At 46.2% G+C, this 24,885-nt stretch overlaps 1 protein-coding gene across 9 annotated transcripts in view; it reads right to left on the bottom strand.

Annotated features, from left to right (window-relative positions):
* Positions 1-24,885, bottom strand: part of LOC147639199 (callose synthase 10-like) — a 251,362-nt gene that overhangs the window by 88,827 nt on the left and 137,650 nt on the right. For all 9 annotated transcript variants that reach the window (XR_015264354.1, XM_086788318.1, XM_086788339.1 and 6 more), the window contains 7 exons: positions 19,085-19,198; positions 18,881-18,980; positions 18,645-18,768; positions 17,725-17,905; positions 17,576-17,628; positions 17,059-17,119; positions 16,822-16,906 (listed from right to left, as the gene is read on the bottom strand). Coding sequence is in view for 8 of the 9 variants with exons in the window: in XM_086788318.1 (XP_086644444.1) it covers positions 16,822-16,906; positions 17,059-17,119; positions 17,576-17,628; positions 17,725-17,905; positions 18,645-18,768; positions 18,881-18,980; positions 19,085-19,198 (718 nt within the window). In the remaining variant the exon portion in view is untranslated. The remainder of the gene's footprint in view (positions 1-16,821; positions 16,907-17,058; positions 17,120-17,575; positions 17,629-17,724; positions 17,906-18,644; positions 18,769-18,880; positions 18,981-19,084; positions 19,199-24,885) is intronic.

The following is a 24,885-nucleotide window of genomic DNA, read 5'->3' as shown; positions in this document are numbered from 1 at the left end:
TCCAGGTGGAGAGGCTGAGTCACTCCAGAGGGGGACTGATTATGAGGGATGACATTCAAGAGGCACTCACAGAGGAGTGGTTCACGCCTCTCGAGCCGGTGGCCCCACGGTGGATGGGAGGCTTTACACAGTTGGAGATCCTGATTGCTATCAGAGCTTGCACTGAGGATGGTAGATGCCTCTACTATGAGATCCAGGATGAGGGCAGACTTCAAAGAGTGGAGGTGGAGTGGCCTTTGGTTGCAGAGTGCATTTTTCAGAGGATACGGGTAGTGGCCGCCGCTTCTCGGAAGTGGCATATTGACCCAGACCCTGCAGATGTGGACTATGATTGGCGCATATGGGCTTATGCAGCGCGCCCCTTGGCCCGGCTCCAGTGGGACCCTGGCGAGTACGAGTGGCATGATCCTTATCCATCCCCCGAGGCCACAGAGATCTCCTTTTTCCAGTATACTGTTCAGTTGGGGCGACATATTTTGACGGCGAGGAGGATGACCTCTCCAGCTGCATCGGAGTATTGGCGGCTACAAGGACTCTCACAGGAGTTCCTGGAGAATTTTTGGACCAGGCTCTGGGCTAGTCGACAGGCACGCAGGATCTTGACTTTACAGTGGCTGGTCGCCCATAGGGACTCTGCAATTGGCACCTGGCTTGTCTACAGTGGGCTTCCGGCGGCCTACGTCCGATGCGGCCACCCTATGCAGACACAGAAACATTGCTTATGAGACTGTCCCCAGGTGCAGCAGATTTGGCTGCGGATGCTGCGCATTCCGGCCCCCTTCTCTCCAAAGGGTATGTATACGTGGGGTGCCGCTGCTTGGTCGATGGGAGCTCCTCAGCAGCCTCACCATATGGTTCACCTGGAGAGCTCGATGTTTCAGGGCCTTTGAGGGGAGACTGGAGCCACCAGCAGAGACTGTTCGGGGGATTTGGCAGCAGTTGATCCACACTCTGCGAGGACAGTATGACCGCATCCGAGGCGACTCGGATGAGGCGATCTTGCGATGCCAAGCCTTCCACACCACTTGGCGCAGCTGTCCCTTCTATACCCTACACGCGGGCTCCCCCCGATGGCACTACAGGCCACCTGTTTGGCTTTTCCCCCCTCCTATTGTATGATATAGTCCCTCAGTCTGTGTACTGATATTTGTATTTTTCGGCACCTAGGGAGAGTCTCCCTAGCTGCCTTGCTTGGATCTCTACTTTGTTTTCGTATAAGCAAGAGGGGATCTTTTGTAGCCTTACGGGCGTTTTTATATAACTAATGAAAGGATCTTTTTTTGGGGGGGGGGGGGGGAAAAAAGGTACGTACTGCTCAGGGTATATCTGAGATGGTTCACTCCACTATTGGGGTGAAACATGGCTGCCCCCTTTCTCCCACCTTATTTGGGATGCACGTGGATGAGGTTTCACACTATGTAGAGCGGGAGGGTGACAGAGCAGCACAGCTAGCAGGGACATGGATTCCGTTGTTATTGTATACTGATGATATTGTGCTGATCACAGATTCTCCAAAGGGGATGCAGCATCATTTGGATGCATTCCACACGTTTGCACAGGACAGTGGATTGTCTATTAACCTTGGTAAAACCAAGGTGATGGTGTTTAACACCACAGCACAGTGGGTTAGGAGGTCAGTACCCACCTTTACATATGGTCAGGAGACAGTGGAGTATACAGATGCATATACTGACCTTGGTGTGGTTTTTAGTGGCCCACTATTTTCCTTGAGAAGAGAAGCGGAGACCAGATTGACCAGAGCTTATGCAGCATTGGGGAGACTAGAGAGGATGTGTTCGCAGGTTCAGTTTCAGGAACCTCGAACAAAGCTCTGGCTCTTTGACACTTTGGTCACTTCAGCCTTGCTGTATGGAGTGGAGATATGGGGACCCTCAGTGGATCACCGCAGCCGAGCTGGTAGCACTGATGGATGGCGACGTATGGAGAGGCCCTTGGTTTCTATGATATCCTGGATGATTAGGGCCAAGGCCTCCGTACCACATGATATTATCCGTGCAGAGATGGCTGCCCCCCATTGGTAGTAGAGGCACTCACTCGATCAGTCTCCTTTATACATAGCACTTGGGCTCTCCCTAGAGACAGATATGCTCGCTTAGCCCTAGAGTCTTCACGACAATTGGCATCACAGGGAGACGGATCATGTTGGTATGCACAGATGACAGCTTGGTTCCAACCGCATGGCTTTAGTATGGACAGGCTACCTCCATTTCAGAACTCCCTGGATGCACCCTCCCTCTCTCTCACACGCGCAGAGATTACCAGACTTATCAGGCAGGACTTGATTCCGCTGGACACTAGGAGGACATGGATACAGCCGACACACGAGCTTGGTACGAAGATGGCTTTCTATAGAGATCATCTTCTCCAGCTCACGCAGGATGGGTTTGTGATTAGACCCAGCTACATGGATACTCATCTTTCTCATGGGGTACGGTGTGCTATTGGTCAGATGCGCACATCCTCACACCAGCTATCTAGAGACTGAGACTGGCAGATTTAGAGGAGTACCAAGTGAGGCCAGGAATTGTCAGCTGTGCCAGATGGAGTTAGAGACAGAGTTACATTACATATGTCACTATCCAGTATATTATGAGATACGAGGCCGTTTTCACTGCCTGTTTAGAGAGAGTTTCGGAACACTTTCTACAGTCATGAGATACCACGATCAGAGATGCCTCGGATTATACTTGCTGGAGCTTCGTAGACATAGAGAGGGTCTCTTGAGAGGGAGGGGATCTGAGAGGGAGAGACACCTACAGAGGCAAATTACAGACTTCTTTTGACCAGAGACTGAGCAGTCAGGCCAACACGCATTGCAGCTAGTCCCAGAGTATAGCCGCACCAGAGGTACACTGATTGATCGGGCTATAGACCTGGGGCAGTCCACGCGCCCCAAGATGAGAGGCCCATCTCGACACCGGCGGAGACTACAACGGAGGATCAGTACCATACTAGCGCGGCATGGGAGACGTCCAGTCAGAGTTCTCACCATGGAGGACATTGAGGATATCCGCCATCGACCAATGAGAGACATCTTTGGATAGTGATGTGTATGATGCTTACCTTTGTTGCTGGAGTTTTCCTCCCATATGTTATCCATTAGGAGCTCCTAGTACCGTACTTTTCCTCATAGTTGTTTCAGTTTCAGTTAGTTGTTTAGTTGTTTTTAGCTTTTCTTACACAGACATCTGAAGACATTAATATATCATTTCATTTTCCTCTCTCTCTCTCTCTCTCTCTCTCTCTCTCTCCAAGGTATGATGAATTTCGAGGATCCTTGCCTTTACTCTCATGGTGCCGATCTCTCTCTCCTCTTAAGAGCTTCACCTTTTCCTCATGAACCTCTCCATGCGCTCGTGCAACATCTTGGCAGCACCGACATCCAAGCCACCTCATGATTTTTCCACATGCAGCATTTTTCCTCTTTTCAAAATGTGGTGATTCACCAAGAGAGTGAATCCCCTAGTGGTGGGCACCCTGTAGTGGGCACCCGGCCACTTGGTCTACATTGCACTGGTGCCACTAGGTTTGCTCGTGGTACCACTTGGTCCGTGGGTGTCGGTGCAACTTGCCATGTGTTGCTACTTGGAGGTCATATAGCTAGATCAGGAAACTACCCAAGATGTTGTTATTGGTTGTGACCATTGTAACATTGTTAATGAAATCTCTCAATGTATAGTGAGTACTGAGTGTGGTTAAATTTGTGAAGTGTTCCCTTTATGTCTCCTGTGTGAGACTAGTGTAAAGAGGTAGAGTAGCCGTGCATCTCCATAGTCTAGTGTGACGACTTATGTGGGTATACTGGCCAAAGAAAACCCATTGGGACACTTGCGGTGTTTCACTTACCATACCTCAGCAACCAAGGCTGCTACAAGAACAGAGAGGAGGAAGCAATTGTTACATACCTAGTGCTAAAATCTAGAAGGGTAAGTAGAGCCCTAGGATTAGGTGAAAGAGGGCTAATATGAGTGGCTAAGGTTATTATTAATAAATCCATGTGTACTAGCTATTTATAATAGGATGGTTATTTATAGCAATAATGGGCACTATATAAGTGAAGCATGGGTTATTGTTGTCATAACCTCACTATTGCTCAGAGTTCGACCAAGACTCCAGCCACACATGTGTGGCACAGCATGGATCAACATGCCGAAGGCATCTATGGGGCAGAGTGGCAAAGTGGATCTACGGGAGTCAGACCTCAACCCCTGGCTTAGGGGTGGTTCAAAGCATAGAAGCTATGGTTGAGAGGTGAGCTAGCCTGCACCCCTCTTAGGGGGTTTGTACTAATCACTTGTAATTTGTGTTTAGGAGATCCGTGGGGTTGTAGCACCTGGAAAGAAGAATGAGATTGTGGGTTCCGATTGCATTTATGATTGGGTCTATGTGTATTTGGGTAAAGTGGTTATGCTTTGACAGATGTTGGGATGAGAGCTAGTCCCAATCTGAACCTAGTATCGCCAAAGGGATGTTGTGGCCCATGAAAGCTCCCAGTCGACTAGGGAGGAGAGGGTCCTGGAAAGCGGTTTGCTCATTTGTTTTGGGGGAGGGGATGAGGAGGGGGGTGGTGTGGATGATGATGGATAAGTCCATGGTGAGGACTCTTGGCACTCTGCCTAGGACAAATGCTAGGATGAGAGTTATGCTTTGACAGATGCTGGCTAGTCGTCGCCATCTGAACCTAGTACCGCCACAAGGATGTTGTGGCCCATGAAAGCCCCCAGCCACTAGGGAGGGGAGGGGTCCCGAAAAGGGGTCTGCTAGTTTTTTTTTTTTTTTTTTTGAAGGGCGCGCGGGGGGGGGGGGAGGATGACGGATGAGTCCATAGCAAGGACTATCTGCTCTCTGTTCCGGATCTCAACGAAGCATCTTTCCTGAGCCCCTTGAGGAAGAAGCCTGAAACTAGTCCACTCACCCCAACAGAGGAGGTTGGACCAGAGCTAAGGGGGCCCCAGGCTATGTGAGAACGCGCACCCAAAGGGTGGCCGCTCGGCAACCTGAAAAAACGATTCCAGATCAACGGTTCGTGGAGTCTTGTTGATAAACATGGCTACCAGGCATGCAGCTATGGAAACTTGCAAGCACAAACCCTAATCTAGGTGACTAGCATGTCCTAATTCTATGTTCGTTGAAACCTAATTACATACATAATGAAAACCCTAATCTAACTATAAGCTTGACTTAACCTCAATTAGGTTACAAGATTAAGACTAGAACTAATAGGGAGGCTTAAGAGCAGCTTGTTCTGTCACAAAATTCCTCATTGCTTCCGTTTTATAATGTACATGTGTCGCATATGGAGCTTAACACGACAGTACATGTATGGCTTGTGGGGCCTGACATGGTGATTACCTGTACTTATGTTTTGGGAAGAGTACGGAAGGATTTTGGATCCCTAAACAATTTACCTGATTCATACATCTCAGCAAATGGGTATTTCTTCTAGTCTAGTTGCACTCATGTGTGTGCATTACCTTAATTTTATATTTGGATGACTTGTCTTGTTTGCCTAAACAATGCCTGAAATTACTACCTATGTTGTCCAGGGGGCCCAAGACGCATGGGCACCCTGTGGACGTGTATGTGCACATCTATTTTGGACTGACAAGTGGTCTACATGTGTTTTACAGGTGGTAAGTGTCCTTGAAAACTCAATTTACAGCTTTATGCGTTTTCAGATTTCCCGTTCAATGAGGCAGGGCTGTTCCCTCGCCCGTTTACTGTACCTCATTGTAGCTGAGGCTATGAGCAGGTTTCTTCGGGCTGCCCCTGGTGTGGTGGGTCTCAAGTTGCTTTTATGCATGGACGAAGAGTTTTTGAACTCTGAGTTAGCAGATGATACGGCATTGTTCCTTGACGCTTCACATGCTTGTTTATGTGCTTTCCGGACAGCCTTGGAGGCCTTTTGTTTGGCAGCAGGAGCTACTATCGATTGGCATAAATCAGTTGGTTTTTGGATCAGTGATTCTCCTCTTGCACATTGGGGTACAGATGTTGGTTTTACTTGGATTGAGAGAGCATGCTCTGCTAGATACCTTGGTTGTCAGGTGGGCATTGTCATCTCCCCTGCACAACAGTTTGCTCCAGTGCTGTTAAGCATTAAAAGCAAACTTCATCACTGGAGTAGGGAAGCTTGACTTGGCCTCTAAAGATTTGGTGGTTAACCAAGTTTTGCTAGCCACGACTTGGTTTATTGCTTCCTGCTGGATTTTTCATAAGGGTTGCATTGGCCAGCTTCGTCGCCTTATTCAGAACTTTCTTTGGTCAGGGCTTCAGGGAAATGCACACACCATGGCCAGAGTTGCTTGGGAAACCATTATCAGGCCTAAGCAGGAAGGGGGATTGAATATCATTGACCCCGAGGTCCAATGTAAGGCTTTGCTTTGTAAGCTTGTTCTTAGGGGCTTTCATCTAAGCACTGAGCCGTGGAAGGAATTTCTCATGCAGCAGATCACCAAGTGTGTCCATGCTCGCGGAGGTGACTAGACTCTTAGCTCACACTTTATTTTTTCAGATGCAGTTCACCGCTCCCCTTCGTCCCCCCTAGTTAGGTCCCTCCTACGGGCCTCGGACTGCCTAAAGAGTTTTTTGGTACACATCCCCCCACGTTCAACGGAGGAAGCTAACAGGCAGCCCATTCTGTGGAATGATTTTATCTTAGATGTGCATGGTAGGCCTCTTGGGGCAACTATGGATATTCTCTGGGCTGGCTGGGAGATCCTATGCCCCACACTACTGGCTTGGAAGAGATTTCAGAGCCTTACAGAGGTGCATAGATTGGATTTCACGCAACATTTGAGAGGCTCTAGCCGGAGGATTGCACAGATTGATGCAACCATTCCCAACCACTGGATTACTGGATCTTTTTTGGAAGGTCGTCATCATTCTTGGTTTGGGGTTTTCTCTGGGACACGTGTTCCTCTTCAAGTTATGGGTATCTCCTTGCCTAGGGAGGATGATGTACCGGTCTTTTTTTCTATACAGGATGGATGGCAGCTGGAGAGATGTGATGTGCACGACCTTATTGAGGGCCCCCAGATTCGTCCACTCAACGTTGTTGGCAGGTTAGGGAAGCACGCCTTTGTTGACCCCCCCCCTCTCCCCAGGATGATCACAGAGAGTGTTAGCCTTTGGTTGTATGGTGGCTGCCCTATCAGACATTTGCATTGGGACCCCGATGAGTGGGAGTGGAAGGATGCTTGTAACCCTTTGAAAAGCATACCTTTTTCCAGTTATATGGTGCGGAATGCCACACATCTTATCTTGGGACACATTCAGAGTGTCCCTTCTCTTAGACCCCATTGGGAGTCTTACGGCATTTCGATTGACATTCAAAGGGTATTTTGGCGGAGATTGTGGCATTCTATAGGAAGCCACAGATTTCCTCCTTTATCTGGGTTTCCTTTCATGGTGGTCTGGCCACCGATCAGTGGAGGTCTATTACTAGTCCTTGCCTAGCATGCCCTAGATGTGCAGGAGTTTCGGAGCCAATGTTCATGGGAATGCAAGGAAGAACAAAGGGTTTGGTCTACGATTGCACACCTCTTTGGTAGGATTAAGAGGGATGCTATCATTTCTTTTGGTTCTATCATTTGGTTGACACAATCTCGGGCCCTCAACTAAGATTCAAGGGGACTGATAGGAGCTTGGCCATTATGGTTAGGCAAGGAGTTGCTCGGCAGTGTTGTCTTCAGGATTTGCCACTTTCACACTTTGTCCCTCCGGCACAGAGGTTAGACAGTTCTTGGGAGATTATTGCTAGCATCTCAGCCTGGAATATTTGGAAGGCTAGATGCACTGAGGCCATTGAGGGTACTCCCGTTCTTGTTTCTCAGTGTCTTTGCAAGATTTGGAGTGATATTATTCACACCATTATGGATACTTGGGCCAGAATCCAAGGATCTTCGAGGGCTGCGGAGAGAGGAAGCGCGCCCACTTTATGAGAGAGTGGGACATTGGTATCTTTTTCACATCCTCTCATTCCGGACCCTATTGGCAGCACAGGGCTCCTGATTGGTTGAGATCTCCACCTTGCTTGGTGTGAAATCTCCATTTTGTAAAAAAAATCATACTTAATAGAAGTCTCTTTTCTGGAAAAAAGAAAAGAAAGTGAAAGACTCCTCGAGAGGAGTGTGACATTTATGCCATGCTATATGAGGAGATCACAGCACCTGCATATGTTGTTCGTGCACATTCATCTACAGCAACAGGCGCTAGTTACCACTGCAGCAGGCAAGTGCAGCAGCTGAGTCTTCCCCCACATCTGATTCAGATTCTCACAGAGTGAGTCTGAGTCTCACGATGATGAGGGCGAGAAGATTGAGGACTTGTAGGACTAGCTACTAGCTAAGCTAAAATCTTGAGCCATTGTACATGAGCCATGTGGCTTATCATGATTTATTTTGTATTGTTTATGGGCATTGGGCTATGACTGTTGATTCATCATGATTCCACTTCAAACTTACAAGTTTTAACCTATGTAGTGTCATGTATGGTTATTTTTTTGTGGCATGGAATGATGGATAATTGGATCATGGATCATGGATCATGGACAATGGACCATGGTCTTTGAATCATGATCATTTGACATTGATGATGGATAATTATATGTTTTTAGTTATTTGTGATTCAAAGATTGTAGGCTTCATATTGATGTTTCTATGTATTCTATGCATTTGGTGTTATTTTTACATATTTTATACAATATATATTTGAAATTTTGTACATGCAAAAACCTTTAGGTAGGAAACTTGTAGGAAACTTTGAGATGATTTTACAAAAACCGTTTGAAACGCACTTGAAACTTTTAGGAAACCCGTTCCAAACAACCCCTTAACTACTATGTTTGTGTGATCCAAGTTTTGCGTCAAAAGGTCATGGAAGAGTGTCATGCTCCTCTGTTGCAGGTCATCGTGGCATTCTGGCTACTACATAGGCTTTGGAACGATACTTCTTTTGGCCAGCTTTACGGAGGGATATCAAAGCTGATGTTCATGAGTGCCTAGTGTGTCAGAAATTCAAATTTGACATGCACAAAACACCTGGCTTGCTTCAACCTTTACCCATTCCACATCAACCATGGGAAAGCATTGCCATGGAATTCATTATGGATCTACCGAAATCTGTTCATGGTAATGATGCTATTTGGACTATCATTCATCGCTTTAGCAAGCATGCACATTTTATTCCTGTGAGGAAAACAATTAAGCTAGAGTACACGGCAAAGCTATTTTTGGCTCAAATTTTCAAACATCATGGCATGCCAAAATCTATTGTGCGAGATAGAGATCCTCGAACCACTAGTCTATTTTGGTGGGCATTGATTGATTTCATGGGCACAAAGCTAAATTTTTTATCAGCTTTTCATCCCCAAACGGATGGTCAGAGTGAAATCACAAATTCAGCCGTACTTGATTTGCTCAAATGTTATGTATCTGAGCAAAAAATAGTTTGGGAGAAATACTTACCTTTGGTTGAGTTTGCATACAACAATATTGTGCATTCTTCAACTAACAAGGCTCCATTTGAGATAGTTAATGCCAAGGTGGTGCTACCACCTATCTTACGAACCAAAGATGAAATCTTTAAAGCAGATGAATATATCAGAGATTTGGATACTGCATTTGCACAGGTTCGGACAGCCATAGAAAGATCTCAAACTAAGCATAAAAAGGTAGCTGAGGAGCACAGGCGAGAGGTTATTTTCAAGGAACGTGATTGGGTGTTACTTAAGTTCAAGAAAACACATCTTCATGTAAAGAAGGCCGATTTCCTAAGCTTTCGAATAGGTATTATGGACAATTCCATATTTTACATAAGATAAATGAAGTAGCTTATAGGTTAGTATTACCCGATCACATGAAAATACATAATGCATTTCATGTTAGCTTGCTGAGGCCTTATGTGGGACTACCTCTTGTGGAACCAGTTTTGGAAGATCCAATAGAGGTGGATGACCTTGAGGAGGTATTGACACCTGAGCATATCATTTTTCACACGAAGCATAAGCATGCAAGAGACAAGCTACTACGCAGGTATCTTGTGAAATTTTAAAACTTTTTGGCTATGGACGCAAAATCAATGACGAGGATTATTTTCAGGATTATCCGAAACTTTTGACGGCCTACTTGGAAGCTTTTCAATTGCGGTCAATTGCTTAGAAGCCGGGGAAATTGTCACAAAATTCTTCATTGCTTTTGTTTTATATTTTACATGTGTGGCATATGGAGCTTGACATGACAGTACATGTATGGCTTGTGGAGCCTGACATACTAGCTGTCCTAGTGATTACCTATATTTATGTTTTGGGATGAGTCCAGAAGGATTTTGGATTCCTGAACATTTTACCTGATTGATACAAATGAGCAAATGGGTATTTCTTCCAATCTAGTTGCACTAATGTGTGTGCATGACCTTAATTTTATATTTGGATGACTTGTCTTGTATGCTTGGACGATCCCTGAAATTACTGCATGTGTTGTCCATAGGACGAGGGAGGCCTGGGCACCCTATGGACGTGTATGTGCACACCTGTTTTGGACTAACAGGTGGTCTACATGTGTTTTACATGTGCTAAGTGTCCTTGAAAACATAATTTATAGCTTTATGTTTTCACATGCTAATATTTATTGATGCAGGTCCACATTTACTTATGCGTGACTGGGCAAACTTAAAAGATGTACAAACTGGGCAGGACTATTTTAATACACGTGGTGGCGAAAGGACGGGCACTAGACAGTATATGGGCTACCCTGTTTCTGCCTCCGAATCCTTTTCTAGTTCCCAGACAAAAATCTGTCCTATAGGCCTCCAAGATGTCCTCAAACTGTCAGCTGACCATATACACCAATCCCCAGGACCTTCCTGGATCTCCCGCCGACTCTCTTTTGACCCATCTGCGGACTGAACCAGTCTGAGTTGTGCCTCAGAATTCGAACATAGAATTCTGTTTCCAAAGCCTTTACAGAAAAAAACCTTCTCCTCTGTGTCCGCAGACTCTCTCAAGCACATATCTTAAAAGGAAATCACACTACAAACCTTCTGCTAACTGCAGCTGACCCACAGCCTGCCTCTGAATGACTGTTCTCTTTAAGGCTTGCTCAACTGACTCAGCTGATGCAGATACTCTCTCCTGTGGGTCAGCTGTGAACTATAGACCCACCTGACACTCAAACCAGGCAGGATCTGGCCTTATGACCACTTTGTTGACAACAGCCAAATTGTAGCTGCCCCAGAAACTCTCTCAGCCCACCAGCCCTTATGACACCTAATTGTTGACTAACCAAACTTTCAGCTCTGACCCATATACACTTCTCTGACTGTTCTGAAGCTCAACTGACACAGAAATGACACTGAACCTTCTCAACTCATTCTGACTGTCAGAACTAATGCAGAAACAGCCCAGACACAATGACACAAGTGTTCCATGTCCTAAATCTCAATCAAAATAGCACATGTATAGCATCATAACACAAAAACTCAACAGCTCACACATAACTCAAGTTCCACACAGTCTTCTCTTCATAGAAACGAACAAATGGTCTCAACATCCCTGAGACCTGGGGCTCACAGAAAATAGAAGAAAACACAAAGAACTCTGATGTCCTCCATGATTAGATCTCGGCATCTCCTCTTCATAACAACATCTCCATTCAAGACTTAAAAACCTCAACGAAATCAGCATCCAGACGACACTTAGCAATTTCAGTTGAGCAGATCTGCAAAGAATCAAGTATCTAACAAGGGTCCTGCAAAGAAGTCCAAGGACACACCTCCTTGCTGATCTTCTGGTTCTCAGCCCTTTCCCTGCTCTGGTTCAATCAAATCCCCTCACTGTTCTGCTCCAGCTTCTCTGCAAACTTAAAGAAAGCGTAGGTATTCCAGCCTGCATCTTCAGCAAAAACAGACTTGCAGGAGTCTCCCTCTACTGCAGTCTTCCACTCCAGTGATCTCTAACCCCACCCCCTCTCTCGTCTCTATGAAAATCAACTCCTCTCGCCTTCATAGTGCCGTTGCCACCTTAATTTTCTTCCCAAACCTGTGTAGGCCATCTCCTTGTGGTCGCCATACATTTGCTATTTCCATTTGCGCACCTGCATTTTTCATCTGGCTACCACACGTCTCATTCTACCACCATAGATTCACCACATGTCGTCTCATGTGCATTTCTTCTCCCTATATCCCATGTTTAGGGTGAGCTCGGGTTTCCCTTCACATCGTGTTTACCAGACACGAGTGGTCCACGCAGCAGATGAGGACAATGGTCTGCTCACTTTCTCTATTGGATCCCATGGCAAACTAGAGAGATCTGAGCTTCCCTTGGAGGATTTCAGTGGTTGCACCTTGCACAGGGTGAGGGTGATTGGTTGGCATATTGATCCAGTAACGGCCAAGGTGGCTAGGGAGAGAATATGGCAACCATGGATATGGGAGTGCCGACCTCTCACGCGCCTTCAGTGGGACCCGGGAGAGTGGACTTGGCATGATCCAGCAAATCGGAAGGAGACTCTGGATGCCCCCTTCTTTGCATATATTGCACGGCTAGGCCACAGGATCCGAATGCCTGAGCTAGATGGCACACCGGCAGTAGCAACACATTGGCAATCTCAGGGCCTCTCATAGCATTTCCTTTCAAATTTTTGGAAGAAACTGTGGGACAGTTTTCAGCCAAGAAAGATCACCCTTTTTCTTTGGTCAATGGCACATAGGCGGTTGGTACTTGGCTGGCAGTGGGCAATCGACCAGCAGCTTGCCCGTGGTGCGGCCACCCCCGGGAGACTCAGAGACATTGTCTTTGGGGTTGCCCGAAGGCTCAGCAAATTTAGCAGTGGATTCTCCACATCTTCGCTATGGACAGGGCACCGACCCGGATCGTCACATAGGGCATTGTTGCTTAGGCCACAGAGACTCGAGTGGTCAGGGCTTATGAGGAGGATGCGAGAGGGCTAGGCCTTCAGGCCTCTCACCATCGTATTGCAGCTATACTAGTCACAGCCCCACCTACTGGCGACTCGCGGCCAGGCTCATGCCAGAGATGGAAGATTTGCAGTAGCATAGCAGCCTGGAACATTTGGTATGCTAGATGCAGCGAGACCATCAAGGATACCCACACTCTAGCGGCGGAGACCATCAGGAACATATGGCTTGATATCATTCACACCCTCCGCGGTCAGTGGGAAAGTTACAAGGAGGTTTTGACCGCATGCGGAAGCTATACTAGTCACAGCCCCACCTACTGGGGGCGACTCACGGCCAGGCTCATGCCAGAGATGGGAGATTTGCAATAGCATAGCAGCCTGGCACATTTGGCATGCTAGATGCAGCAAGGCCATCAAGGATACCCACACTCCAGCAGCGGAGACCATCAAGAGCATATGGCTTGATATCATTCACCATCGTATTGCAGCTATACTAGTCAAAGCCGCACCTACTGGTGACTTGCGGCCAGGCTCATGCCAAAGATGGGAGATTTGCAGTAGCATAGCAGCCTGGCACATTTGGCATGCTAGATGAAGCGAGGCCATCAAGGAACCCACAATCCAATGCAGAGACCATCAGGAGCATATGGCTTAATATCATTCACACCCTTTGCGGCGGTCAGTGGGAAAGTTACAAGGAGGTTCTGACCGCATGCGGAAGCGGCGGGAAGCTTTCTTGAGACTTTGGAGGCCTAGTCCTTTCCTTACTGATAGAGGCGGTGACCCCATTTGGTATTATAGACCACCTGTGTGGTTGTTCCCCCCCCCCCCCTCCCCCTTTCTTATGAGATAGCCTTCTCCTTACAAAGCGGCCAGTCGGAGGAGTAGCGTCTCTTCCCCTTATGATCATTTGATTCCCACCCTTAAATGAGGCGAGTTTGTATTTAGCCCTTTGTCATTGTATCTAGCCTTTTGTGGCTGTTTCTCTTTAACTAATTGAAGGATCTTTTTCCCGGGAAAAAAAGGAACACCAAATTCAGCTAATGTTCTGTAATTGTTTTCATCTTGTACTGGAAGAATCAGGTGCTAGCCAGTGGAGAATTCCTAGGCAACCACAAAGTTGTATATGAAGCAGACTCCTTTTTGGTAGTCAAACCATTCAAGGAAAGGAATAGGGTAGGGGTCAACCCATCTTCTAGCCCCTAGTGTTGTGTACGGTGCAAAGCTATGTTCTTTTCTCTCTTCTCTAGCATATATATGTGTTTGATTAGTATTCATGATAGATAAAGGTTTCCGTGTTACAGTTGCCCTTCCGTTACTTGTTCCCATTCCTTGAAAATGACCCCTTTTATATGAGGGAGGTACAACTTTTGCATATTTGCTCATGTGGGATAATGCCCAAGTGTGATGTGGTTGAATGCTCCTGATCCGGTCCTCTACTCATGCCTTGTCCAAATTTTGTGCTCATGGCACCATATTTCTCAACACCCCCCCTTGGTGCCATGATGTATAGGCTACTTCAAGGTGGTTGGATGTGAGTTACAACAAATCCATCACCCCCCCTCAGTGCAACATGCCAATGGGTAGTTGAGTGTGGTAGAACAACATGTCATCACTCCCCCTTAGTGCTAAACTATTACTAGGTGGTCAGGTAAGATACAAAAAGAGATTAGGTCTACTTATCTGGTGACCTTTTGTTAAAATAAAATGGGCTAAGGTGGTGAGGTTTTGTTGCTGCTTGTTAATCTAGAAGAGATGTCTCTTTCCTGCTTCGTCTTCTAGACTTGTTGTCAATGTAGATGCCATGTAGTATGCGTTGAATCAGCAGTCTTCTTCTTTGTGGCCGATTTTATTGCAGTTGTTGCACTTCGGCTTGTCGTTCAATCTACATTCACTTTGCAAGTGCCCTTTCCTTCCACAATGGTAACACTTCATAGTGCTTTTGCTGAAGAATGCTTGCTCGATGGTCGTGCTTCCTTACTTCATCTCCTTCTCCTTTTCAAGTAGAGAAGAGATGCACTCTTTAAAGGTTGGATAAGCGGTCACAATAGCATTATATTCCTTAGGCATGCTTTTTACAAGTATAGCTAATGCATTTTTTTCTCCTATTTTTGCATTCATGCCATTAAGCTGGGTCATGATGATTTTCATTTTAGTTACGAATTGTGCTAGTAATTGACTGAAATTCAGTTGTAGTCCATAGAATTCAATTTTAATATGGATTTTCTGGTTCTTTGCTTTGGCTCCAAATACTAGATTTATTGCATCCCATGCATCCTTGGCTTGATCTTTGGAGTCAATGTGGTGGATAAGATTAGTCCCCCAAGTGTAGCCCAATAAGTGACAATGCTTGTTCATCCTTTTCTATCCATTCATCATTTGGTGCAGGGCACATTTTCCTTAACTATCTTCCATAGCTTCTTGTGCATGAGGTACTTCATTGGGTGGCCCGAGTATAAAACCCTTCCCTTGTGACCCTCTCGACATGTCAAGTAATGCTAGATCATGTCATGATGAGAAGGTCTTACCAAGGAGCTTGTTTGGGCTTCAATGACAGTGTCTAATCTCTTATAAATGATAGTGATTTTCATTTTATTTTGAGACAATGCAAATGATGAGTGCAAATGAATGATTAAAATGCAAGGGACAACCCAATTATAAGGTTCATAACTCTAATTTTTTATTTGAATAACTAATTAGTTGTTAATGAGCTTGATTAGTCTTAATCACAATGATTAAGAGGTCGAGAGTGGAGGCTCAAATTGAGCTCATCAAGGCATCCATTCAAGGGGCCTTTGTTGCAGGCCTCTTGTCCTTGAAGAGAGGTATTACCCCACTAGACACTAGAAATCTCTAGCCCAAATCAACTCTAGAAGCTCAAAGTCCGTGAGAAGTCACGACTCGTTTTCTACTCCCTGTGCTTCACCTGGTTGATGAAATGCCACCAAATTCAAGTTGTGGGTAGCTTAGGGCATGGATAATATGTGGCTAAGAGAAATTAGCCTAATTTGTGGCAAGCGACGGGAATGATGTAGAATAGCCAGGAGCTGCAGGGCGGCTCCGATTTCAGACAGCAGGAGGCGATTTCGCTTAATTCCCCTAGTGGGATTTTGGAGCTATGTGAGGCTAATGTGTGGCTAAAAAATCTCACCTAGTGGTGAATTGAGTGAGGAGAATGAGCAGCTCAAAGTTTGGCCACAAACAGAGGAGAATGGATAAGGTAGGATTAGTGACTACTTTACTCAGATTTGGCTTAATTATGGACTAATACATGCATAGGAATGAATGTGAGATGGCTCATGAGGAGAGGGGTGGCTCAAATACCATGTTGATAAACATGGGTTACCAAGCATGCAGCTATGAAGCTTGCAAACACAAACCTTAATCTAGGTGATTAGCATGTCCTAATCCTATGGTGGGTGAAACCTAATTATACAAACCTTAATCTAATTATAAGCTTAACTTGAGCTCAATTAGGTTACAAGATTAAGACGTGTACTCATAGAGAGGCTTAAGAGCAACTTCGTCCCATTCCTTGAAAATGACCCCATTTATATGAGGGAGGTACAACTTTTGCATATGTGCTCATGTGGGATAATGCCCAAGTGTGATGTGGCTAAATGCTCCTGATCCTGGTCCTCTACTCATGCCTTGCCCCAACTTTGTGCTCATGGCACCATATTTCTAACATGCTCTCTCCTCGTCCAAGGCCGGGGGAGCTGCCGAAGGGCTGGCTTGAGGTGGCTCATCAAACTGGCCGCATATTGGACATTTTTCTTCCCATAACTATGAAGCATTCCACTAGCCTATTTTATGTGTCTGTCTAATACAAATCAAGGATGGATAAAATAACCAGAAAAAAAAGAGGTTGAACATAACATACTCTGGGAAACGAAGTCATGCCAGGTATAAGTAATCTGTACTGTAGACGATGTGATCACCATTGTTGCATCTACAAGCGGTTTGATCTGCAAAACAACACAACCCAATGAGAATTCTGAGGTGCACACAAAATTGACTGTTACAAAAACTCCATGTTAGCTGCCACTACCAAAACGCCACATAATCTGGCTACACACATACACTCTACAGCTAGCTTGCATCCATTCAATAATTTGACCTGGAGGAAATAGCTGAAAGTGAATTTGCAGCCCAGCACCATCACCCAAAACAGAACATACCTGTTAAACAGCCAAAATCCAGAAGGATAGTGAAGTTTACTCTTTCTTTTTTTCAGGACTTGTGAGCACTAGGATAGGATGGGCTGTGAGCTAACCACTCAGGCAAGAGCCCGTGAACACAAACACCGCTTGTGTCTGGGTTCAAGCTCTTGACCTCTTGGGGGAGGATCGTGAACTAACAACTCAGGCAAGATCCCACCACCCACACAAACATCACCTAGCTAGTTTTGTGAATACATGTCAAATCTTATATGTTCCCCAAAATTCTACAATATCATGTTTATGACCTGTCAAATCTTATACGTTCCCCAAAATTCTACAATTTCATGTTTATGACATGTCAAGCTGGTGTGGCATTTTACCCATTTCTATCTCCTATTTATGCATGTCTAAAAGGGTGCCTTCTCTAGAGAGTGTCCAGGGCACACCACCAGATAGAGTGCCCCATCAAAATACCTGATATAGTCGCGAGGCTTCTCAAACAACCGACGTCCAACAAAATACCGTTCCTGTGGACGTTCCAAAAAAAAAAACATGATAATCTTGCTTCCGATGAGTCCGAGGCAAGATATCTGCATCTCATAATTATAGATACTAGGATGTACCTGGTACAGCCAATTCATTGCCTCAATAAATCTGAACCTGTCACACTTCTCAACCTGTGTTCGCAATGAAGGCACATGCAGAATAAGGCTAATTAGGAGCTGTAAAACCACATATGAGCCCAACACGCACAGGTAGATTTTGAAGAAAAGGGAACTCGAATCTCCATCTAGCACCATTTTCCTGTTAAAAATTGACAATGCCAGAAAAAACACATTGAGATCCATTCTTGATTTCTTTTTTTTTCAAAACATTTCAATGGTTGCCTTTGTCATTTCATTGTGATGTTTTGGCAACCAGGTGAACACAACTTTTCGGATGTATACATCATGAAACTTACTAGATAATGGAGGCAAGGGCATAACCAGCAAGTTTAAATCAATCCCAAAAAAAAAAATGCCAGTGGGAATAGATGGACTCCTTACAAATGTGCTCAGCTAGCCTGGCTCCATACCCATGGCTGTATATACTGTCAGCTAATGGAAAAGATATTCAATGCTGAAATTTCAAGTAAAACAGCTCCTACGGAAATTGACTGGATTTGATTCATTTCAGACAGGTACGAAAATGGAAAACCTTCCATCAACCACAACAGACCCCCCCTTTTAGCCCAATTCCAATAACTATTGATCTGAACTCCACTTCATTGTAAACAACATTCATGCCCTATGGCATTTCTTCTTCCCAGAAAATTTCATGTGTTTCTTCAGGATATACCATAATTAATCGTGAAGGCTTCCATAAAATTTAATCACTTGACATTGTGCACAGAAATTTACATAAACATTGAGACGTTTTATTTGAACATTGATAAACAAGGCACTGTAGGACCTAGGTTATGAGGCATAGAAGCTGAACCTCTATTATTGGTTTGATATAGGACTACAACCTCTATTATTTACAAAGCAGTAAGTGCACTTACAAGTACAAATAAACAAGGCCCCCTGTACATCCTCCAAAAAAAACGAACCGAGCAAATATTCGAACAATGGCATTAATTTTAGAGCTTGTGTAAGCCCCAACCATCAGTATGATGTCAAGTACAGCTGGCCATTGAAACATCAACCAAGTCTGTTACTCCATAGAGTGAAAATAGGTTAACACATTATAAAACTATGCTCAACAACGTCAAGGTAAGGTATATGACGAAGCCCTCACATTCAATCAGGTTCATCACAAAATAAGTTGGACCGAGGCTCAGCAAAATCTTTATACTCTCAAAATTGAAACTCTTCAAATATGCCACAATGATCAAACCCTGAGAGCAAAAAGGATCAAAAGTTTAAGATCTAAAATGAAAAAACAACCGAGAACCCACATCAATTCATGCACCTTGCTTCTACATAATCCTTTGATTGATACCTGGAACATCATAACTAGTAGAATCCACACACGAAGAAAACTGTGGTATAAGTGGAAAAACGTCCTATGCTCAACAAAAGAGGTTTTCCCAAATGAGCAACGCTTCCATGGTCCCTGAAAAATGATCATACCTCAGTTAGTCACTACTTAGTCGTATGCAGCTGATGCTCGTAGTTTAAGGTTCTTTTCATTTATGTAATTTACCAGGATCATTGTAGACCCATGGATACTTCATTACATATTTTTGGCCTCATAGACCCTAGTGGTCTTTCGAAGACATCTTTCAGGAGCACTGACATGCTTTCCACTATCAAGGGGGGGGTAGCGTAGTGGACTACATCATGGGGTCCATGCAGACCACACAGGCAGTGACATCTTTTACCACCCCCCCCCCTGTCCTATTGGTGCGGATCACACGTACCTCTTACTGTCACTGGCGAGCTTCACACCAGCACCCACACAGCCCACACAGGCATCGCATACAACTTTCTACTTCACCCATGACGACTTGGCAGACATATATGAGCATCATGTATATGACACGCTATTCCAGATGGATCCCCTGTCACCTCTAGACACTCACCACCCAGCTGTCATCTCTACTACATACGGCCGCCACCCGCAGCTTCTCCCATCATACACACATTGCGCACACAGATAGACCTGGGAGCATGCCCCAGAATCGGTGGTATGATGATGAGTGCAGAGAGCTATATAGACACCTCCGTGCCCAGAGAGCACTGGGGACCATTACACAAAGACAAACGAGGCGACAGATGAGGACCCTCACACGCCGTAAGAGGCGTGCATATGAGAAGGCACAGTACTGGGATCATAGTTTCCAGAAACGGCGTTTCTGGACCACCGAAACGTGGAAACGTTTCGGAAACGTTTCCAGAAACGGAAACGGCGTTTCCAAGTTTTATTTTTTCCAAGGTTTAGAAACCCGCGTGCTCTCTTTCGCCGGCATTTTGCGCCTTCTTTCCGCCGCCTGTTTGGAGCTGCTCTACCCATCTACCTTGCCCTCTACTCCTCTACCTCCACATCAGCCCTCTACCACGCCCTCTACCTCTCTACTTGGGGCCTCCACCTTTGCCATCTAAGCTCTACCAAGCAAGAAGGAGTCACACCTTGCTCGCAGCCTGCAGGACCAGAAAAACAGCCTCCACTTCTCGAATCTCAGCAGAGGCAGAGGACCACGATCCTACCATTTCTTCATCTGAGCCTGACTCTCATGAGTCGGAGGATGACTGCTCCATGGATGATCTTGATGAGTGATTTTTGGAGCACTTAGCTCTAGGATTTTGTCATGCCAGCAGCTGCTGCCAGCCTGCCAGCCACATGGATATTTTTTGATCATGTTTTGTATTTACTATAGTCTATACATATGGATTATGGATGATGGATGATGGATGATGGATGATGGATCTTGTTTTGTATTGACTCTTTTGAGGCTTGACGCCGCTTGAGCCTTGAGCCTACAGTTGTCATTTCTGAATTTTGATCTATCATTTGAGTCTTTGACATTGAACTTGAGCAAAGATGTATTTTTCAAGCTTTTGTAATGTTTTTATTAATTATATATGTATGTATTAAACCCTAAAACCGAAACTCCGTTTCCCCGTTTCTTCCCGAAGGCCGAAACTCCGAAACTCCGTTTCCCGCCGTGCTCCGCACCCCCATTTCCGAAACTCGTGGAAACTATGACTGGGATATATACCACCTACTCATGAGCAGAGATGCAGCCACTGCATGGCGCAGGATGAGAGAGCCTCGCCCTCATACCCCGATTGAGGATCCACACACATGGCACACATATGCAAAGAGCCTCTACCATATTCCTCAGTAGCCGCCCATACCACAGCCACTGGAGTCCCTCCCTACCACCTCTACTTTCTTTACCGCCTCGATGGTAGAGAGAGCTATCCGCCGGTTACAGTATGGGAGATCAGCTGACCACACATATATACAGAGTGAGCATCTTATTTATGCACCTAACACACTGGGACCCTTTGTTGCTCACCTCTTTAATAAGGCACTAGTGGAGGGCGGCCTACCAGCTGAGTGGACTATGCACACCATCGTGCCTCTCCACAAAGTGGGAGACATGCTAGACCCCAGCAACTAGAGGACTATCATGATTGGTCATACATTGGCCAAACTTTATGGCGCAGTGCTCGAGGGAGAGTTGAGCTCATATGCAGAGAAGGAGGGACTGCAAGCACCAGGGCAGGCTGGATTCCGACAAGCTTTCTCCACTATTGACCATATATTCACTTTGAGATGTCTGATTGACCAGGCTAGGGTGCGGGAGAAGAGATTAATTATCCTACTGCTTTGAGGATTTCCGCAAAGCATTTGACACGGTGCTTCCAACGCCTACAGTCATTGGGAATCCAATCAGAGATGATTTGGGACATCTATGCTTTATATGAGCAGGTCCTCGGGCGCATACGATGCCCCGGGGGCCTATCTGATGTTACTGCTAGCACCATAGGTGTGAAGCAAGGATGCCCACTCTCTCCTACACTATCTGGGCTATATATCAATGAGGTGGCTGATTTCATTGGTCACGGTGGTGGGGACAGGGTAGACATCTCAGGTACCACAGTCCACATTATGCTATATGCAGATGATATTATTCTGGTCTCTGAGTCGCGGATGGAACTACAGCACCATCTCCATGCACTAGAGACTCCTGCACACAGAGGGGGCTTACAGTAAACCTTGGGAAAACCAAGGCCATGATTTTCCACACCTCAGGGCCGTTTCGACGACAGGCCATCTTCACACTAGCAGAAGGACAGGTAGAGGTGGTAGACTCATATGTGTACCTGGGGATTACATTTACGACTCCGCTAGGAAGATTTACTATGGCAAAGGCAGCCACGGATACTCACACGAGGGTATGCAGCTTCGGCCATGCTAGAGAGACAGTGTCACTAGGCACACTTCCACGAGCCCCGCACGAAGGGGGGGCTGTTTGACACACTAGTCACCCCTGCTTTGATGTATGCTGCAGCAGTATGGTCACCTAGGCTCGCCACCTCCACATGGTCTCAGATAGAGAGGCCTCAAATTCTCATGCTCTCACAGATGATCCGCAGCAAACCCTCCGTCCCACATGACATTGGCCGGACGGAGTTTGTTGCACCACCTATGCTAGTAGAGGCCCTCTTCCAAACGATCTGCTTCATACAGAGGATGAGAGATATGCCATCAGATCGACTCTCACAAGGAGCTTTTGAGGCGTCCAGGCAGCTCGCAGAGAGTGGAGATAGGGGATCATGGTATTCATAGATGATACAGTGGCTCACTCAGCATGGTCTCGACATAGATCACCTGCCACCTTTCCAATATGACAGACATGCACCACACATCCAGCTCTCTCACAGTGAGAGGAACAGAGTCCTTCGGCAGGATTTATGGTGGCGATACACTCAAGAGACTTGGATTACACCCAGTCAGCCTCTACCGCCGTAGATGCTATACTAGAGAGATCAGTTTATGCGTATCTCAACGGATGGATTCATACAGAGACCTAGATACATGGATGTGTACATGCCTCACAGTGCCCGAGTGGTGATTGGCCAGCTCAGAGTGTCATCACACCAGCTTGAGATTGAGGCAGGTAGGGCAACACGGTTCCCCAGAGCACAGAGGATATGCTGACTATGCTAGGAGGAGGTTGAGAGTGAGGAACATTATGTATGCAAATGCAGAGCATATAGTGTCATTAGAGAGAGATACACCACCATCTTCAGTGGACATCCCTCACTCAACCAAATCATAGAGTCCGCAGACCAGCGTAGATTTGGACAATTCTTGTTAGAGACAGCGCCACAGAGAGACACTGACACGGACTCATACCACAGGGAGAGGTGGGTGACAGCTCTAGCTCACTGATTTCTTCTAGAGATCTATCCCAGTGCCTACCCTGACACAGGAGGGGTTCACACTTCAGCGCGCTGCGGACCTCCGAGCCAGACGGAGACCGAGAGCACCAGGCTACCAGACTCCTAGACTACATCAAAGGGAGATCACAAAGATACAGGCTCGACATCAACACCATATCCAGGAGCGGCTAGCTCACTTACACTCACACCCAGAGATCATGCTCCGAGGTATTTTTGCCTCGCCATTGCCTATGTATCACATATTACACCCCCATTATGGTACTGGTTGGAGCTAGACATATCTGCATTGCATTCTTGTATACCCTACGCATATAGGTTGCATATTGAGCCTCTAACAGTAGTGCTCCATCCATCACACCCCCCCACTAGCTCACTACTTTCATACTTTATTTCATGTTCATTTTGTCCTTTTTTTTCTGGACATCTAGAAGACATTGACAGTTGTACATTGATTTGTCTCATAGGTCGAGTTCGACCTCTCGTAGATGTTAATACACGCGAGGAGAGAAGGCAAGAACGCCTTCTATCGAGATGGTCGGGTCATCATTGATGGCCGCCCCATGGATTAGCGGTTTGGGGCCTATGGGACACAGACCAGGCCACTAACAGAGATACACATGGCAGTATGGAACTGTAATGGTTCACTATGGGTGCAGCCTGGACGACTGGAGCATGTTATGGTGGGGAGAGACATCATACTTCTGACAGAGACACATCAGAGCCCAGAGAGAGGGCTACCTCGAGTAGAGGGAATCCAGTGGGAGTCAGCATACAGGAGGACCACACGCCAAGGTACCTCGAGAGGGTCGGGGGGAGTAGCAGTCCTATTCAGACGGGAGCTACAGGGGAGACTGAGAGTGGTAGCACAGGATCCAGAGGCCAGATACATGTGGATCAGCTTACAGCTCTCACAAGACAGGGTTATATACATAGCTCTATGTTACTTTTCTACATCAGGATCCTCCTATGTCATTACAGAGGACATCCCACAGGAGGAGGAGACAGGAGCCTCGCCATACACTTGTCTGTCAGAGGAGATTATGCATTATTCTACACTAGGGGAAGTATTTCTTACGGGCGACTTCAATGCCCACACACAGAGCAGACAGTGTGAGGTGTATGACTACGATGACATGGAGATCCTCCACCCTGTGGATCCAGAGGAGATAGGGGCTAGTTGGGCATCAGAGGACACTGGACCAGACAGAGGACATTATGGGGACCACTTACTAGAGTTGGGAGCCAGGCATCATCTCGTTATTTATAACGGGATGCTACAGCGGCCGGGATCAGGAGGGCTGACATGCTTCCCACATGGGGGTCATACACGGACTGGAGGCACGGTGGTAGACTACATTATGGGGTCTTTGGAGGCATCACAGCTTGTCACCTCATTCTCCATTCCACCTCATCCTATTGGGGCAGATCATACATACTTGGCATTTTCACTAGCCGGATCACCAGCCCCCCACATACCGACGCCACACACTACCGTCTACTTCACACATGACATGGCAGACATATACACTGGCAGAGTAGAGGATGGGTTCCTACTCATGGATCCCCTGGCACCTATGGTTACCATTACAGCCCAGCTAGCATCACTCCTACACACGGCTGCATTACAGAGCTTCCCACATCGTGTACACTCAGGAGAGCCTGCGAGACCTGGGACTATGCCCCAGAACAGATGGTATGATGACGAGTGCAGAGCCCTATACTCACGGCTCCGCATAGAGAGAGCCTTGGGAGCCATCACAGAGCGGGAGTCGAGGAGAGAGATGAGGAGACTTACTCGCCGCAAAAGGCGGGCCTTCGCAGAGATACAGGAGCTAGAGATCTTTTATTTCCTTATAAGTAGAGATAGCCCTGTCTCATGGCGGC

The sequence above is a fragment of the Cibotium barometz genome, chromosome 4 (assembly GCF_041138505.1).
Source record: "Cibotium barometz isolate CiBa-2024 chromosome 4, ASM4113850v1, whole genome shotgun sequence".
Classification (NCBI taxonomy): Eukaryota; Viridiplantae; Streptophyta; class Polypodiopsida; order Cyatheales; family Cibotiaceae; genus Cibotium; species Cibotium barometz.
This window is presented reverse-complemented; position numbering and strand designations above follow the sequence as displayed.